This window comes from Trichosporon asahii (genome assembly GCF_000293215.1).
Source record: "Trichosporon asahii var. asahii CBS 2479 unplaced genomic scaffold scaffold00005, whole genome shotgun sequence".
Classification (NCBI taxonomy): Eukaryota; Fungi; Basidiomycota; class Tremellomycetes; order Trichosporonales; family Trichosporonaceae; genus Trichosporon; species Trichosporon asahii.
In genome coordinates, this window is record NW_014040919.1 from 385,438 (window position 1) to 403,939 (window position 18,502).

General features: G+C 56.8%; 3 protein-coding genes across 3 annotated transcripts; 1 reads left to right on the plus strand and 2 right to left on the minus strand.

Annotated features, from left to right (window-relative positions):
• Window positions 1–249: 249 nt before the first annotated feature.
• A1Q1_04631 (uncharacterized protein) lies at window positions 250–901 on the plus strand (the record flags this gene model as incomplete). The annotated part of the gene is made up of 3 exons (XM_014328063.1): window positions 250–255; window positions 310–390; window positions 431–901. 3 exons carry the CDS (start codon window positions 250–252, stop codon window positions 899–901), a joined length of 558 nt encoding a protein of 185 aa, XP_014183538.1.
• Window positions 902–1,082: 181 nt separating this feature from the next.
• Window positions 1,083–4,185, minus strand: A1Q1_04632 (uncharacterized protein; the record flags this gene model as incomplete). Its single annotated transcript, XM_014328064.1, has 5 exons — window positions 1,083–3,517; window positions 3,569–3,898; window positions 3,954–3,977; window positions 4,030–4,103; window positions 4,154–4,185. 5 exons carry the CDS (start codon window positions 4,183–4,185, stop codon window positions 1,083–1,085), a joined length of 2,895 nt encoding a protein of 964 aa, XP_014183539.1.
• Window positions 4,186–13,022: 8,837 nt separating this feature from the next.
• On the minus strand, window positions 13,023–13,980 carry A1Q1_04633 (uncharacterized protein; the record flags this gene model as incomplete). The annotated part of the gene is made up of 5 exons (XM_014328065.1): window positions 13,023–13,132; window positions 13,187–13,263; window positions 13,303–13,581; window positions 13,638–13,778; window positions 13,853–13,980. 5 exons carry the CDS (start codon window positions 13,978–13,980, stop codon window positions 13,023–13,025), a joined length of 735 nt encoding a protein of 244 aa, XP_014183540.1.
• Between the last annotated feature and the right edge of the window lie 4,522 nt (window positions 13,981–18,502).

Sequence of the window (18,502 nt, forward strand, 5' to 3'; positions counted from 1 at the left end):
GGTCGTTAGTGATGAGGAGGAAGACAATGTCGTTGCCGCAGAAGATTTCGAAACACGTACGGCACGGCGGACGGGACGCTGCCGCAGGGTGACCAGCAGGGAAACGGACGTGGATCCGGCGCGTTCATTGTTTCAGGAACAGTCACCACGTGGGCGACATTGCCCAAGCTCACAAACCTCAACAGAGAGGAGCGTCATCGATTGTTTTCAACAGCTCGCCCAGTCCATCCCCCTCCAAAAACAGGCAACATGGTGGTGAGTTTGCAAGAATCTAGTTGACACTATGAGGATACGAAGAGCTGACCCCAGAAACTCATCGTCGAAATTGCGATGGAGCTCGAGAACATTGCGAGCGTCAAGCCCGCCCCGGACTACGAGTACTTCTTCAACGTGAGCCTTCCCTCTTGCCGCCTGCGACAGAATAGTTTAGTCCTTTCACCCAGAAGCTAATGACCAGGTGACCTGCACCTCCTGCCGCGAGGAACACCCCAAGGTTGTCTCCTTCAATCAGCAGGATGAGCACGAGTTGAGCGGCTCGCGAGGGAGCGCCAACTTCGTCTGGCGCTGCGGAAACTGCAAGGTGAGCATCTCCTCGTTGTTCTACGCTGACATGCAGCGTGAGCAGTCGTGCTCCTTCACGCCAGTGGGAAAGGACAAGTCGACTGCGCCGCTGCCATACACCTCCGACTCGGGGGCGCTGCAGCCGCTCGTCGCGCTCGACTGCCGTGGTCTCGAGGTGACCAAGTTCCACTTCCGCGGCAAGTGGGTCGCTGAGACCGAGGGAGGAAAGGAGATGGAGTGCGACTTTGACGAGGGGGAGGACCGCTGGGACGACTACGACGAGGATGGAGGCGTGCCCGTCAGCGTATCTGAGATGCGGAGCGAGGTCAAGCGCGGTTAAGGTCAATGATACATGCACATTTATTACAGGTTCGGATACGATGATGGGACTATGGTTTGACACGATTCACAAGCAATGAAGATGGTTAGGTGAGGCAGTGTCCAGGTTCTAATGTTCGAGATAAAGTGAGATTTCACCAGGTGACTCGGTCGCTGCTGCCGGAGCAGGACGCAGACAAGGCTTACGCCCCGAGCATGGCGCGCAGCTCCTTCTCCTCCTTGAAGCGCTCCTGCTTAGCGCGGATCTCGGCACGGCGCTGGTTCACATCACGTCCAGGGGACTTCAGTGCGGAGATTCCGCTCTCCCTCGTCCGTGTGCGCGCAGCGTACCCGTGCTTAGCCGGAGACTTGAGGGGCGACTTGGCGTTCATAGTCGCTCGGCGAGCCGGCGACATGGCGGCGCGGCTGCTGACGGCAGCACGAGCGGCGCTTGATCGCGGCGCAAGTGGCCGAGGTGCACTGATCGTAACACCAGGGCCGAGGGGCGATTTGACGGCAGGCACGGACGACTTCGCGGTCGAGAGCTGGAAACCCGTGCCCAGAGCGTTCGCTCGGGAGGTCGCCTCACCAAAAGGGGATGAAACGGAGAACGAGCCGAACGAGGTCGTCGTCGGCGCGGACGAGTTAATCTTGGACGACGAGACCACCCTGGTTGAGTGGCGTAGGTTAGACGACGCGGGTGGCCGGACGGTAGCCTGCATACGCGCTCGAGACGCTGCCGTCGGAGCACTGAGCTTACTGGTCGACGACGCGAGACCAGTACGCACGCTGTCGGCACCGCCCTTCTTACTCAGCGAATCAGCCGCGCTGACTTTGCGCACGGGGATAGAGCTGTTAACCGGCTCCCCAGTCGGTCGCCCCTTTCCGATAGTGCTGGCCGCCCGCGAGCGCGGAGAGCTACCCTTCGGAAGGGAGCCTTTCGAGAGTGAACTTGGCGAGCTGCTCTTGGAGAGCGCCCGCAGGTTGCTGGAAGATGCCTTGCGAGTGACAGTCTTGTTCAGCGAGTTGTCGCTGGCGATCCGATCCAGGTTGCGGCTCCTGAGGCTACGGGAGAGTGAACCCGTGCTGGAGGCGGAAGACCTGGCCGACCCGATGCTGTGGTCTTTGATGGGCTCCAGCGTTGAGGGAGGCAGGTTACCGAAGTCGGGAATCGGCTTGCGCGTCATGGAAGCACTTGATGAGAGCTTCTTGGCGGGCGAGCCTTTCAGCGGGGCACCCTTCAATGGCGAGGTGCCAGAAGCAGTAGCAGCGTTCTTGCCGTTGTCGACTGCGCTCTTCTTCGTACCGGCCAGCACGTACTCGCCGTCGCTAGTACAAAGGTCCGGAGAGCTGTAAGGCGTCTCGGACGTCGTCGCGGCCAGCGACGCCCGCTTCTGCCTCAGAAGGGCAAATTTGCGAGCACTTTCTGGCTTCAGACTGGTGCGTTTCCGAACGGGCGTCGCGACTGGCTTGGCCGGGGCTCCTCGCACAGATTCACGAAGCTTGTTGAGTACCTTAGGAGCTGTTTTTGTTCGCTTGTTGGTAGCCTCGGCGGGCGCCTCCCTCGCGGCCGCCATCTTGCGCTTGCCAGCCTCGACAGACTCCGCTGGTTCAGAGGTTGCGGCGAGCTTGCTGGAGGAGGAGTTGGAGCGCATCTTGGCGAACTCCTTCTGATGAGCAGCGGCGAAACGGTCGGCACCGGCGGTGCTGCTTCCCAACCTCAGACCGAAGCCAGATCCGGTCCCAAGGTTGGTGTTGGTCGTGACAAGCTTCGACATTTCCGCCTTCCTGCCCTTCAAAAGCTCGGGGTTGAAGGTCGACCCTCCCAGCTTCGCCTGCATTTCGGCGAGAAGCTTGGCACCAGCATCAGTGAACTGGCTGCTCGAGACCTGCTGACCGGCCCCAAAGACAAACTTCGATGGTGAGGCGACCATGGTCGCTCCGATGATAGAGGGCGATCCAACAAATGACTTCGAAGCAGTCACGGCCTTGGGAGCGGTCAAGTTGTCACAGTCGACGTCCATAGCGTCGGGGGACTGAGGGCAGGTTGGGGATCCTGGAAAGGCACCGGGGACGCTCTTGTTGGACTTGGGCGTCAGGCTGTTGACAAGAAATGTTGGCAGTTCCGGATAGACCTTCGTGACTTTGGCGGCGGGCTCGAGAATGACCGGCGGACCCTTGGAAACAACACGCTTCTTGATCTGAGCGACGGAATTAGGGCCGGTTAGAGGAAGTTCGTCGGCGTCCCAATTTTCTTCAGCGGCGTAGGGCGAGGTGACAAGCCGAATCGTACTGGTCCTGTGGTGCGAAGGCGCCGATGACGTTGACACGGCGCGCCTCGAACCCTGGGCGTTAGGGTCGGGAGTCGATCCGATCAGAATCTCTGAGGGCTCCTCGTCGTTGACTGAGGGGAATGCCTTCTTCTTCGCAGGAGTTGTAGGCAGTGTTGCTGACTGGACCACTCGAGGTTTCTTGGTTGTGACTGTGGGAGACTTGAGGGTGGCGACAGAGCTGCCAGAGAAGGTACGTTTGTGCAGATGACGGTGTGCTTGGGATGCAGTTCGTCGAATTGATGATGCGAGTGATCGGAAGCTGGACTTGTGTTGACGAGGAGGAGGTGGTTTTTCTTCAGAATGGTCTGAATGATCAACAAATGTTGTTTGTTTACAAGAAACTTCAGGGCACTCACTGGAAGCAAACTCGTTGAGGGCTGCGCCATTTGCCGCCGTCTTCCACGAGGAGACGCTAGCTTTGCTGCCGGCGGTGCCGTTGCTACTAGCTGAATCGCCGACAGCCCCGGTGTGTTTCTCCTCTTCGATTAGGCTGGCGTTGTGCTCGTCCAAGACCTCCCAGGTCTCGCTGTCGCGGGGGAGGCTCGCGGTCGATCCGTTGATCCTCAGGTCGTTAACGAGAGGGGTGAGACTGGCACTGGGTCGGGATGGTGTCTCGAGGGGGTTCGGGGTTGTCGCAGTGTTGTTGTTGAGGACGCCCTTCGCCGCAGGCGTGAGTGTTTGGCCGACTACGGTTAGTACCTCCACCGCCTCCACTCGAATGCATCCGGGGGAGCCACTCACAGTCGTAAAGTCGTTGAGCTAACTCTGTGTTCTTTCAAGTCAGCTCCCGGCCGGGAATGTTTGATTCCTACCTTACCACTAGCCTTGAGGCCATACTTCTTCGACAGACTGATGAGCTGCGGTCGGCGGAGGGAGGTGAGCGCCGCCGCACTGATCGTTAGCGTGAAGTTCAATTCAACGGGAGGGGGGAGGATACGCACTTCCAAAGGATCTCGTGCTCGCTCTCGCCCATGTTGAGCAGTGTTGAACCGCCGTCGTCTGGCTGTTTCAACAAGGGACTGGCTGGGTGTCGAGTATATGAAGATTCAAGGAACCACCAGTCGTCTGGCTGTTGTTTGTCCCCCTGCGTTGTTTATCTTCCCACCAAAGACAGTCACGAACGGAGGTGGAGGGTTTGCTTCCGTCACGCACATCGCCATGTGTGGAAGATGCTGTTTACACTGCATTTTCTGAAACTGATAACGAACACCGCCTTCTTGAATTGGCACTCGAGATGCATTGATGGACCTTTGACGAGTAGCAACCCCGAATTCATGTTGACGCCTCACTCAATCGGGCTGAATGGGGAGTGCACAAGCCCAACTGCAGTGTCCAATGCGCTCCGCATTTTATGCTGGCACTACTCTGCACTTTTACCGGAGATGTGCCTTGGCTGAATGGTGAGGTCACTGGGTCCCATGATCTCACAGACAATGGAGCGATACCGACGATGTCTTGACTGCTGCAACATTCTTCTTCCTCTCTCATACTTGCTCATCTCACAGTCAGTTTCTTAACACTCACGTTGACCCACGTTGCCATCCGTACGCATGGACATTGTTACAGCTCGACCTTCAAGTCCTCAAGGGAACCCAGTTAAGTACTGCACCTCACTGACAATACGCATCACGCAGAGGGGGACGAAGAGCTCCCCTATTGCTCTGGGCAACGTCTCACATTTCATTGCATATGGCGACACAGTGACGTGTCTCACGTGTACTGAGACAATGGCAGTGACGATAGTCGCAACTGGCCAAACGAGATGGATATCTGGCTCGCGATAACGACAGCCCGTTTCATCCCCCGAACAATCCCTCACCCCTTACTCACCGATTCTGGGGTTCTTATGTTGAAGATCGTCACCTGATCCAACGTGACAGCGATACTAACTGCAGCCCCTGCTCCCGACGCCATAACCATTGCTCGCTCCCCTTCGCAGTCGCCGGCGGTAACGTCCCCTTCTCGGCACGGGTTCCACACCGCCACCAAAGCTGCCGCCCCTTGGCACCTCACGGCTCAATAGTGACGGCTCGCTGCCAAGTTACTGCGCACTATTCGACGAGGACGACATGGGGCTGATCGGACCGAGGGCTGTGTGGAGACCGTGTCGGGACTGCAGTGCCGTTTAGCAGGCACGCGAGCTTTTGAATCAGGGGAGCAGGGCGCTTGGAAGCATTGATCCGTGACGGCATCCCCAGAAGTGACCTCAGGATTGCCAGGCCTCTCGATTCTGGCAAAGGGGCTTGATTGCATCTACCAGAGAAGAGCTGACCGAGCTGGAGTGGTATATCCTTACGAGTCCTTGCGCCGAACCTGGATGGGTTCAGGACATTGACTAAGCTCAAGTGCAGAGACAGTTGGCGATCACACCGAAGGATGACGACGAGCCACCTGAGGGGCATACACACTACTGCGATCCCCAGACTTGGTTCTGCAGTGTGGTTCCGTGTACTCCAGGCCTTTCCACCAACAGACTCTTCACAATGTGAAGGATGGGACCTCATCAAGATCAACTACACATCCTTTCGAGGCACCGATGACCTGCTTAGCTCGCTCCAGGCACACGCCAGACATGTCGGTAAAGCCAACGATCAGGCTACGCTCTCGCTCTCGCAAGAACATCGGGTGTTCTCAAGCTGTGGAACGTCCCGTGTCTCACTCTGTGAGACATTGGATACGCTCGTGGAGCTAACCTAGGAACAACTAACGACCTGACGTCCGTTGACACCGCCCTTGCGCATTCAGGTGCTACATTTGCTGGTAGACCGTTACGTCGGTGACGACCTATGCGTCGCTGTGCTGAGCTAGCTAACTCTTCGCTTGTCGAGCGCAGCTCAGTGTACTGGCAACCTGAACTATAGGACTTTGAATCGACATGACATGAATCGACTCGGGCAAGCGGAAACCCTGCATTACGCACGCATTACGTTTGCTGCGCCGAAGCCGCCCACGCCTGCCCACATCCGCCGAGAGAGCCGCCTGGCAGCCGAGATGCGCGTGGAGGCACCTGAACGCGTGAGACGTTGAAATACCGGACGACTGAGGTCGGCTCCCGACACGTTATGTAAGGCGTTGGTGGTACCATGAGGGACCATCAAGACAGCTCTCGTCATCACCGGATGGGCGAACCGAGAGACGCGTCTTCGGCCAGTAGGGTCGCTGCGTTGTCCGCTGGCGATCCTTCAGGACTCAGCCGCAACCCAGCGTTACTCCCAAGGGGCGAGAAGGGGTTTAGGCACCGCTAGTTGTGGCACTGTGGCGCGTGTCTCGGGAGCTCATGCGGTGCGTGCACGCAAGGTGCTTGCGTGTCGGCTTGAACTCATCTGCATGGGATCAAGACAGACATGCATATCAAGTCCACCACCTCGCCGGTGTGGCACTGACGCTCTGACTGTGATGAGAGCTTTCTGAGCATCGACGTCCCTTTCCGCAATGGATACATCGCGAAACCGTTTGCGGGCAGAGCGGAGCCGACCATCTGGTTCGTTAGATGCCTGAAATGGATAAATCGGGGAGGAACGAGATCAATTCGAATTCAGTTGGTTCGTGTCGAGCGAAAGAACGTGTCACAAGGGGTACTCCCACCTCAGTGAACGACACTTCTTAGTCGAGTGCATACATGAGCGGCTTTAACGGCAGATAATGGATTGCTGTGAAGCTATGGGAGTGGAGGAGTTGATGTGGCATGGACTCGATTATTAGCGAGTGAGTGAGGGAGCGACGTTGAAGGCGTTTCGCCTTAGTTTCTCTCTGTGCTCCGATAGCTGCAGGAGCCAGTGTGAGGCTGAGAGTCAGCATCGTGAGTGAAGCTCCCACAATGGATGCTATCTTCCGAGAACTCAACGGTCATGGATAGATACTGGCAAGTGATCCCACCATAGCGCGCAGAACGTTCAGCAAGATGCAACTTCTGTCCCTTCAGTCCCCTGCAATCGCCTCAAGTAGCGAAGATCTAAGAAGCGGGCGACGACGAAGCCGAGCCGCTTCAACAGCTGCGCCGTTGATTGAGCAGGGGTGCGATACCCTGCGGAAGCCCGTGTTCAGACTCGTGCTTGTTCAGAGCGCCCTTTCTCTACAGATCCCGAAAAGCCGTATTGTTGATCACTGCCTGGGGTTTGAAGCAAAGAGTCCCCGGGATCTCCAGAGACTCAATGATACAATTGCAGAACGTCATAGCTTCATGAACGCAGAGGTAAAGCAAGATCCCGGGTGGAGGACATAGACTGTTCTGGGGGCGGGGGGGGTCTGTCAAGAGATCAGAAAGGTTGAACAACTTGCCGATGATTTGGCAACAGAGCCTCCAAAGATCCGTATAAAAGGTCTTTGAGATGCAGTGAATGCAGATAGAATGAGATTGGGTCTCAATTCATTACAATCTGGCATGACCATTGACACCCAAAATCAGTTTCATCGCCGGCGTACCAGGGGATCTGTAGTGAGCTTGAGCTGGCAGTGAAGCATTGTTTTGGCATGCGTAGGCTACACCTACTGGTGAAGGGAGCGGCGTATTAGCTGATGGGACGAGCGGAGAACCCGGGGGGATCCGCTGCGATGACTGTCGGAGAGTATCCGCCGCTCGACCTGCAAGCTTCACGCTCTATGGCTGCTCATGTGGGACCAATTGTGCTGCTGCCCTTGATCCATCAATCTAGGTTCAAGTTCCCAACCCATCGTCTGCGCACTTTGATACCAGATGATGCTCTGCGACCAATTGTTCGAACCAGCTCAATGACTGTTAGAGAAGCGGAAAACGGGGCCGTCCGGCGGTCTCATGATCCCAACTTAACATCCGATGAGACGGCGTCAACATCAACGGACCGGTGATGAAGCGACGAGAAGCTGAGACTTAAGGCCGATTGGTGTGCAGACGACCCGTAAGTGCGAACTCGGAGGGTGGCGGGCTGCGTGATCGTCGTAGAAGGCGTTGCCAGCGGTGATGGCGAGTTGAACGGACGTGAAACTTGGTCCTTCCCTCAGATCGTAGGTGGATGGCCCTAATGGCAAGTCGCGAAATAGCTGTGGTCTTAGGAAGCCCAAACAGGCGTCGGGTGTCATTCGGTACGTTCAGTGGGAGCAATTGCTGCAGATGGGGTTAGGAAGACCTGTAGGGTCAACTGAAAGCCAACTACTCTTAGTCACTTACACGCCACCGTCGCCACCAAGGAGGAGGGTTGATAGACCATGACGCCCAGTTCTGCGCCCCGAACTAATTTTAGAGCTGCAAGCCTGCCGTACAGGAAGGCCAATAACGACTGTGCAAGCAGATCGAAGGTGAAGACGAAGTGAGCGATTCAGAAGTCGAGTTGTGGCGATTGACACCAGGTCCACGGAAGTTGGCGTCGGTTGATCCTCCCACTGTCTCACTTCTCAGGTACCACCCGGGTGTGTCTCCCTTGTTCCACTTTGCCCTCTCTGCCCTCACTACCTTTCCTCCGACATTCCTTGTCGTGCAGCTAGCACCACCTTGCATTCCTGTACCTCGTGCCAAGTGCTCATTGCAATCTGCCCCTGCCCCTGCGATCGAGATGCCTCCTGTTCCTGTTCGGCGATGGTCTCTGGTGACATGGCAACTCCTAAGGGGTCAGCGCAGCATGTGTGCGGGGCTGTTGTGATCTGCTAAACTGTTAGAAGTTCTCAATTGTACCTAGCGTTAGAAGAGCAGGTCGTCGGTGCCTTCCCGATGGATGTGCAGACTTCTGTCTGATGGTTCAGCCGTGCGAGGGAGTTGCCGTCTTGTGGCGGTAAGAGAGCATATCAAACGATCTGAGCCTTGAAGGCCGGTCCGCCCATCGCCCCGAGAAGACGCTCCATGAAAAGCAAGAGAGGAATCTGTGAAGTGCCGGGCCTGAGCAAGCGCTTCCACGGAAGCTACTCCTCGTGCTCTGGGCTCGACACTCTCCGCGACGGTGTGGGATCGGCGGGACGAGGCTGTCTTTCCATCTCCATGGAAGGCGCGGTGTCCCTCGTAGAGGCAATCGACCACAAGCTTTCTGCATTGTTGACAAGGCGGAAATCACAGACCGCGTCTGTTTCGAGCACTGAGAGCCTCTGTGCGCGCTGAAAAGTCGGCCAATGACCTGAAGCCATCAGTGGGTTCAACGTGGACAGCTTTCAGTGCTTTCGCTTCAACAGTGAGCCAACACTTGACGGCAAAGTGGGGCATAATTGGATGAAGGTGGGTGCAATTCTGAATGTGCAGATGAGGAGTTGTTTGATATCCGCCCCCCAAAGTTAGCTTGTCGGAGGAGTCTCTGTCGGTGGGCTGTCACAACTTGCTAATTGCCTGCAAGCCGCTTCAAACTGTGTCCAACTGAACGATCGCATGGCACAAAGTGGGATCTCTCAGCAGGCGGGTGATGGGTCTGCGTCCCTCCGGAGGGATCCTATCATACCCTTCTTGCTTCTCCAACACTGCATTCGGTGCCCTGCCCAGAGGTGAAGCCTCGCTGACGCGATTCCAGATTCCAGCGGCGTTTTGCACAGGGCCTTCTCATCGAGTACGTCTCCCGCTGAGTTCACCGGGCCCTAGATTATCCCGTTATCGGGGACGCAGGTGAGACATCGCGCTGGTGCCGGACGCCGCTCCGAGACCTGAAGACCGTGGTGGGACTGGCTTGGGTCGGTATATCGCAGTCCGTCCGGTCTATACACGGCTCGTATCTGAGTGCTTTCCAAGGGCCCAATTCAACGTTTCCGCTAGCTTGGTACGGCATCGCGGACATCGCCAAAAGGACAAGATGGGTCGCGAGCCTGGGGAGCCGGAGAGTGGGACTGAGTCGGACGGGGAGCCCTCCTCGTCGATGTCCACCACCACCAGAGCGCCAACTGTCAGCGCCAAAAAGTGGGTTCGCTCCGCGCTCCTGTGGTCCGCGGACTGTTCTTCGCACCACGCAAGAGCCCGCTTCTTCACCTGCCCCTGTCGCCCCCTCCTTGACCCTCGTCTCATCTGTTCCCCCATTTCCATTCCCCCCTCGATGTCTTGACATTCCGATCCGTGCGAGTCTTGGTCGATGTCCAAGGTGTCAGAGCTGATCTGGTTGACTGCGTCGTCGGGTCGTCTAAATCGCCTGGAGTGCGCAGCATCCGACGCCTTCATTTTAACCTGAACGCCATCGAGGGTCTTAAGGATCCAAGCACTTACGCCACCTGATTAGACCCTCCTGTAGTATTTCAGGAAATCGAAGCCACCGTGCTGCTCCTTCAGTGATGGTGGCGTCGCCACCTGTAGCCGCCGGGAACCGTGGTGTACTTGTCGTTCGGCGGGCTCTTCGGCCGTTCTTCGCAGGTGTCGCCGCGCTGGCAGCGGGGCAGGAGAGTCGTTACGGGGCGTTGGCGAGCTCGAAACGGTGATCAATAACGGTGACGAGTTCTAATCCTTCTACCTTCTGATCTTAATTCCGGTGCAGGCGAAAACGTGCGCCGCGCATCTGCTCAGATCTAAGAGGCGCGCATGGCGATAGTGGGTTAGCGCGAAAAGCATTGATCCACTGGTTCGCAGTGCCATCGCGCCCGTCTCTCGGAAGCTGTCTTCGGTCAGTCCTAGCCTGAAACGAATGCTGGTATTGTTCGAGATGAGGCTCAGCCGACGATATCGCTGAAGGAATCGTAGCGTCATTCTAGCAGCCTTCTGGACCTCCCAGTTGTGTTGTTTTAGTACTCAGCTGCCTTGTCGGTGAGTTAGAAACGAGCAATCCTGTTAGGATCCTGTATTGCTGTGTGTCGCTGAGATGGGGAGGCTCTCGTCCTGCGCGCTGTGAGATTCTGACGAGCTCCACTCGGCTTCTGCTCGCGCGTTCGTCATGATTTTCGATCCGTTGGAAAGGGTCGAAAAAGACAGAGAGAGTGACCGTGAACAATGTTGGCCGTTGTTGAACAATGGTTGAAATGTAAATCCGCCGAATACGAGGATGCTGCAGAGTCAGAGTTGAGCGTCCTTGGTCACATAGGAGACAGGATGCATGACCGATAGAGGAGTACGTACTACTCAGGTTGCGTAGCTCGATGTGGCACAAATCGGCATGATGCGCAAGCTCTGGGCAAGAGGAGAGACGCGGGCGAGGGTTGGGGTTGGGTGTGGGACTCAAGGGCTAAAGGGTTGTTTGTTAGGCCCATGCTTAACCATGGCCCAAGACTCGGTTGTGCCTGGCAACGACTCCATAAGGACAGCACACCGATTGACGATCAGCAGCTGTCACTCTGAGCGGAAGCCATCCCAAGTCGAAGAGCTGTGAACGTGTGGGTGCGAAGCAAAGACTTACGTACTCCCTCCGTTGAGTACGAAGGGTCTGATCCAGGAAGCGCAAAGAGGAACAGCGGAGGATCACGCGAGATGCAGGACATCAGGCTTTGTGAGACGAGCTAAAACGGCCGAAAGACCTCAACGGGTGATCAGTTCACGCACTACTAGATGCCCGCCGTAGTGCCTAAGTTGGGTTTACGTGGTGATTCCTGGGGCAAGTCGCGGTCTCACATGTAGCCGTTAGGGAAGGCGATCCAGTAGAAACCTACTTGGGCTGGCTTGAGTAATAGCTCCAGCGTACCTTGTGGTGTCATCTCTCGCGGTGTCCTGCACCGGCCCTCTCGTCCTGTGCAATGTGACAGTGCTGGAACGAGTTGCACGAGTTTAAGAGCATGAGGGTTTGACTGTCTTGGACCTAGTCCAGCGACCTACAATGTCGAACAGGGACAGATTGAACCTACCCCCGCCCTTGTCTGGATCCTCGGAGCTCATACTCGCGCTCCAACACGTAGCCACTGCGGCGACACCTTCTGAGAGAGTGTAACCCAGTCGACAGCTGCATTCCAACTGGCCTTTCCCACGAAGTGCTTCCCGACGAGCAGTCAGACGCGGCTCAACCCACTCCACCTCGTGGTGCAGCCCACCATTCCGCCACCAATGCATGCCTGCCTGGACTACCGCCTAGCGGCAAGGCGCATGGCGCGAGGCAAGCCAGAACCCGAGGACGCCTTAAACTCCCACCAGCCCGACTTTGGGTCGGGAGGGCCCCACATGTTACGTAGGAGGGTTCTGGTTTCTCTTGGGTGCAAGCCATCAGACCCCAAGTGCAAGGCCAGTCCGGTCTTTGTTTACGTGATATGCCGCTAATTCTGCGGTTTAAATTCAAAAAAACGTTGCTGACAGCCGGCGCTTCCGGGTTTGGGACCTAGCGGACCTAGATTCACCTGGGAGCACCAGGCCAAACCTGAGGCGGACCTGGCGGACCTGACCGGACCTGATCCCTGACCATTTTGGTTGAACCAAAGTAGGGGAGGCAGTATGGGTATGGGTCGCCCGCACTGGCTTCGCAAGGTGGAAAGTAGTACGCACTCGTTTGTGTCCGGGCGCGCAAGCACTCGAAACTCAAGGCGGCCATGTAGAAGGCCTACAAGCAGTGACCAGCGACTATCGGCGAGTGGGCGGTCTCGTGCTCGTGCGTTGGGCGAAGAAAATGCATCGAGTTGAGTGATATCGAAATGCTTGGTAAAAGGGGGCTGAAAATGGAGGGGATCTAACTAACAGATACAGTTGTTGTTTGTCGAAGCTTGGTGGTACAGCGAAGATCGAAGCCCAAATAGTACAAGGAGCGGCCTAGCCAGGGCCCAGCAGTCTCTATTATGCTAGTTAGCGTATAACATAGTCGCTTGAGTGTCGAGAAAGTCCAGTGTCGTGTATTGTCCTGGCAGGAGGTCGGCCACGACCTCCCAGCGCTGCTCGGAGGTCCTTCGCCCCCCAGCTCTCTTCAGAATGTCGTCGAAGATATCGTGAGGCGCGCGGCTGAGTGATATCCGTTCCCAAACCTTCATTCGTCATCAGGCGTGGTCCAGGTCCCAGTTTGCGTCTTGCAAGTGAAGATCAATTCCCAAGCTGGCGAAGTGTGTAGTCAATTCTGTTGTTGCTGCTGAGGTTAGTTTGATCCTAGCTTGAATCGGTCCGTAGGGCCAGAGCGAAAGCCGCTACTCTGATAGATGCTCACGAGGCGCGACAAACTGGTGAAGTGGTACGACGCGGAAGCCTCCGGTGTGATAGACATCCAAGTAAGAGCCCACCGACCTGCTACATGATCAGTCCTATTCAATCATCATCACTTACGGCTGCTGATGGTCCGGATCCATTGAAACCCTTTGAAGCCAGAAACGCAGTCTGAACTCTCCGGGCACGCGGATGGAAAGGTCGGGAAAGAATGCGTAACAGCCTGTCAGATTTGGATCGTTCACGGAGGGCAGGAGATGGGTCATCTGCACCCTTCCACCGTACAGGGTGCTGTGCGCGACGGTATCATCCTCTCGGAGCCTGACTAGAGAGGCGTCCTCTCCATCTATCGTCTGCACGGAGACCATCACAACCAGCGTAGCCAGCTCTTCGGGCGGTCTGGGGTCGTCAGTTTCTCGGTTCTAGATGCTGGACGTCAGCCAGAATCCACTCACGGCACAATGAACTGTTGCGTCTCCGGGTCCCAACAGTCGATCTGAACGACTAATAGCGGCATTAGTTGTATTCGAGCGAGCTCTTGAAACATGAACGCTGCTCCTGTATTTGGCTCCTGTATCGGTGTAACCCGCCAGCCACTGATAACGTCAGCATACCGGATGGCAGATGTGGATCCAGATCGCTCTCGTGATCGTCCCCCCGATCGACTCACTATCGCTCCGTCGGTTGTATCGTTGGGGGCGGCACCGGGGTGGGCGGGGATGACTGCGCTCGAGGTGATAATGTCGGCTCCTCTCCATACTGGGTCGGTTGTGCGCTTTCACTGTCGTCCGCGTCCATAGCCACTTGAGATCGTGAGGTAGCTGGCCTGGCTCCCCCCAGCGAAGGGGTCGATTGAGACTGGTGTTCCTGTTAACCGTGTCAAAACGTGCGGAGAGCAATGGCAAGAGTGAAGTTGGTGGAGGGGGTTCAAGGATAAGGGTTGGTGCCGGCGGTGGGGTATCGAGATGGCCAAGAGTGGAATGTGGCTGTGGTATAAAACGTCTGAACACCAGAAGCAGTAAGAGTTGAAACCGCCAGGGCCGACATGAGGTAATCGGTGCGGAGTCTGCGAATGGTAGGAGGAGGAGCCAGAGTGATCGCGAGGAGGGGCTGATGCCGACGGGGCAATGAATGGAGACAAGACGAGATGGAGTGGAATGGGGTGCTGCAAGCTGGTGCGCGAGGAGGCCAGCGATGGTAGAGCCTAAACAACCGGACGACCCAAACCCAAACCACACGAGACCGACTCAGCAGAGACGGTCATTAAAGGGGGTGGCAAAACAACTCCCTCCCAGGCACCGCGTCACGTTTACACTCCCAGGCAGTATCTGGGCAGCAATGGGCAAGCCTGCGCAGAGAGGACGGCTTAGCGCTGCCGTACACTCTCCGGCACCGGCCCCTTCGCCGATGACCCAAGGCCAAGCCGCCTAAGGGGCCAGCGACCGACGACCCAACGCGGTCAGGTCGTGCTCCCGGGACGGCGGTGCGGTCATCCTGGCCGAGCGGAACGGAGAGTGCAGAGTGACGCGGCCCAGAGTTGGCGCTGCATCTCGCTGCCCCCTTCAGCATCATGAATCAGACAGAGACCGTCCACCAAATGGCAGGGGTAGAAAGCGTTAGGGTCGCACCAGAGCAGAAACAGAACCGCCGTTTAGCAGCTGAAACCCACGCAAACGCTGGGAAGGGGGTTGTATTACAGGGTGGTCCGAGGGACGGAGAGCAGGGGCTCAAAAGCAGCACGGATTGTGTGCGCACCGAATCCCCGCCCGAGCCAGCCACTACTGGCATTGCAGGAGCTGACCAAGCATGGGCAAGGGAGGATGAGGATGCCTAGGTTGGGAGGTCGGGAGGTCCTGCAGGACACAGCGGGGCACTTGCATGCTACACCATGAATTCAGCGTCCTGCAGTCCTGCGGTCCTGCATACGTGACATAGGGAGCCGCAGGCGACCATGAACCCTGAGTCGTGATGCATACACTCAGACCCGAAAATACGGGTAAGGTCTCTCCCATTTGCCCAAGACGTGCAATTGCGCTCGCGCTTGGACATTCGGCGCAGAGGAGACCCTGCTCTCCTTGCTCCCTCACCCAGTGGCATTCAATAACCTCACTATCCGCGGCGGCTGGTTTCCCTGCCATTCGGTCGGCGTCTAGTCACGGTCGACTAGCACGCCTCCGTCTCCGTAGCTCATTCGCGCCGACGCCCACATCGTTGCGAAATCGCCAGAGGTGGCACCGAGGCGTCCCCATTCATCCAAGCACCGTCCGCTTGCGATGCCTTCTTGCGGTTATTTCGCCGATCACGCTTGCGCTTACAAGGCAAGCGCGACCCCGAAGATAGCCCGTGAGATGTGTTGATACGGGAGTCTTGATAAAATGGTCTGCGCACGGTGCACGAGAGATGGCGGAGTGCGTGACCACTTTGTCCGGACCAGGCCAGAAGGAGGGGTGGAGGAGCAGAGAAAGGGGTTGTATGGGCTGGGCTGTATGCATGCGTCGTATATGCACTGAAGCACACAAGCAGCAAACCGAAACCCGTTCAGAGGTATTCGTAGGTTATGGTGATTCCTGTACACTGACCGATCCTGATAGAAACTGGCAAGGGCATGGGAAGCATGGGGGCGGAGCAGGACGGAAGCGTGGATGAGATAGGAACAGAGGTGTTGGCTGGCGAAGAGGCCGAGAGGGGAAGTAGGAGCAGACGGACTGGACACGTACCTTTCACGGGATGACGCCGATGGATTGAACGGCAGGTGCGTAGTCTTTCTATTTGCTAGGCTGGAAGGTAATTGAGGGGGTGCCGTGTTCGCTGCCGTTGGTGTGTAACGGAGTATCGCTTAGGGTGGCGATGAGTGAAGGAGAATAACTTGTCGTGGCAACCGTATCGCTGTGCCTAGATGCTTTAGGTATGCCCTAAACTCAAAATGGCAACTATCCCTCTTCCCGGGTTGGGCAATGCAAGTGTTGGACGAGCAACGACAGGGGCAGATAGGGGCGACAGGGGAGTGTGAGAGATGCTTGGTGTTGTGGTCGTTGAGTGCCGTTTTGGAGAATGAGATGACGAAAGCGGCAGGAAGGATGCGTTCGGGAGGGAATTAATGTATTGAGCACGATACTCTGTTGATATGCCTGCTCTCCTCTTTCGCTTGCGCTTTTGCTGTAATATGACGCGATGCCGGTGATCCGCACTGAGTCCAAGGTTCTAGATGCAGTAAGTAGAAGTCGCAGACCAGCAGCGACCTCGAATACCACGGTAGATTGGCTGATGTCGGACGGATCGGGTAGTTCCAGTAGTTATAACGAGAATATCGGAGCGCGGTGGAACAAGATGGCGGTGGAGTGGAAGAAGTCAAGTTTGAAAGGAGAGACTCGCGAAAAGTCTCAAAGTCGGTCCGAGGTTCGAGTTCGAAGATGCAAAGAGGGGTCCCACTCCAGAGTGAATATGGTGAGCGCTCTTTTGTACGAATGTTGTTTGTCGAAATTGAGGCAGGGCGAGAGCGCACAAAAGCTTGTTCCAGTTACATGTACACTGGACGATCACTCGACGATGATCTGGCTGTTGCGGCGGACGCCCAGAGGAGCCAGAGACTCTATCCCTACGCTCCATACCCTTCAGGAACTCGAGTCCGGGACCCTATTACGATCCAACCCTGTCTCCAGGTCTGCCCAGTCCCTGGACAGAAACGACGGTGCCGCCGTGCCGCGCGTTGGCGTCAAGCCCACCCTGGGTGTCCTGCCGTCCCTGCATCCTGGCCCCCGCGCCTTGACATGCGTGCTCAGCTCTGGTTCCTGACTTCCTTATTCCTCGTGCTCCGTGCATTTGCAGGTTCTGGCTTGAGAGGACTGCGCTTCATGGATTATCGCACTGTTGTCCTGCGTTCCTGTCGTTCCTTACTTCCCCCCACTGCCAGACCGCGAGCATACATAACCCGTCTTAACCTATCCTGTCTCTGAGTACCCATCGATTACCATACGCCATCACTGCGCACCGACCCACCGACCCACTCAACTCGCTCAAGTGTCACCGCTGAATCACACCGATGACATGTTTGGACACGCTGACCATCGGCTGACGAGGCTGACAACATCCTGCAACGGGCCTGCCCTCGATTCAAGACCTGCCTAAGACATTTGCCATGTTGGCTTGGTGGTGGCGCCGGACACCCTGCGTGGAACCGTTTTCCATCGCCCATGGCTGATGCGGGCGGACATTGGGCTGATGTGGGACATGATGTGGCGCGGGCGCAGATATTGTGGGTTCCCTAGGTTATACAACAATAAAGGGCGTAAGGGTTGCTCCTGATGCCTGATGATTCCAGAGCTGTGCAAGACATGCATGGGCCGGGCGCGTCAGGCTCCAGCAGATTCCCCCAGATTGACCCTCGGCATGCAGGTATGGCCAGGTATGCAATCACCTGGAGGTGGCGTCAAGGCTCCTGAAGACACGGAGAACGCGGATTTCACAGGTGAGACGGCCGACCTGTGCATTACCTGGTAGCAGAGCAGAGGTCTCGGATGACGGCCGAGAGACTGGGCGAGGAACGCATGGAGTCAAAAGGCGAGGCTGTTCGGGGAAGCAACAAAGGGGCTGGGCGGAGGGAGCTCGCCGAGGCGGGGAAGGTGCCGAGGCTCGAGGGCACCGACAAAAGGCTCCAGCTCCAGCAGACCCGAAGGATGGTTGATTCCTGAGCACTTGCGACACAGCGCGCTGACGGCTTCTATGGAGCGATGCTGACTGCGCGCAGAAGTTCCTTCGGTCTCGCTCCCCTTGCTTGAGGACATCGCAAGATGTCATTTCGGGTCAGGCAGGGACATACCCGTTTTTCGCCTCACGCCAATTGACGGGGTAACAGGCATGAGAGCAGAGCACAAGGGCGCCCGGAAGGGTGCAGTGGCCCGATCATTTGGACCCAATTGTATGAGTTTGGGCAGGGCTATTTACCCGAACGCCTTCCTCGTATCAACCCCTTCCGCTCATTCATCTCTGTTTCCACTACTTCTCACCATCCACCAGATGAACCAGCACCGGATCTCGGTGGTATCATTAGCCAACTGGCAGCTGCAGCGTTCAGCCTCATGGCTAGCGAGTAAGTGTGTGGCCACCCACCTGCCTGACCGACTGGCACCCTGGCGCCAGGATGCCAGGACTAACGAACCACATAACGGCGTCGTACTGGTTGTATCCGAGGCTCCTTGGATCGTATGCAGCTACAACCTCTGAGCCCACGTTTACTCCAAGCAACTGGATGAAAGTGAGGTCAGCAGACCATGCGATACGCGATGCTGGTCCCGGACTCTACGACGCGAGAGCTTAAGCTCCG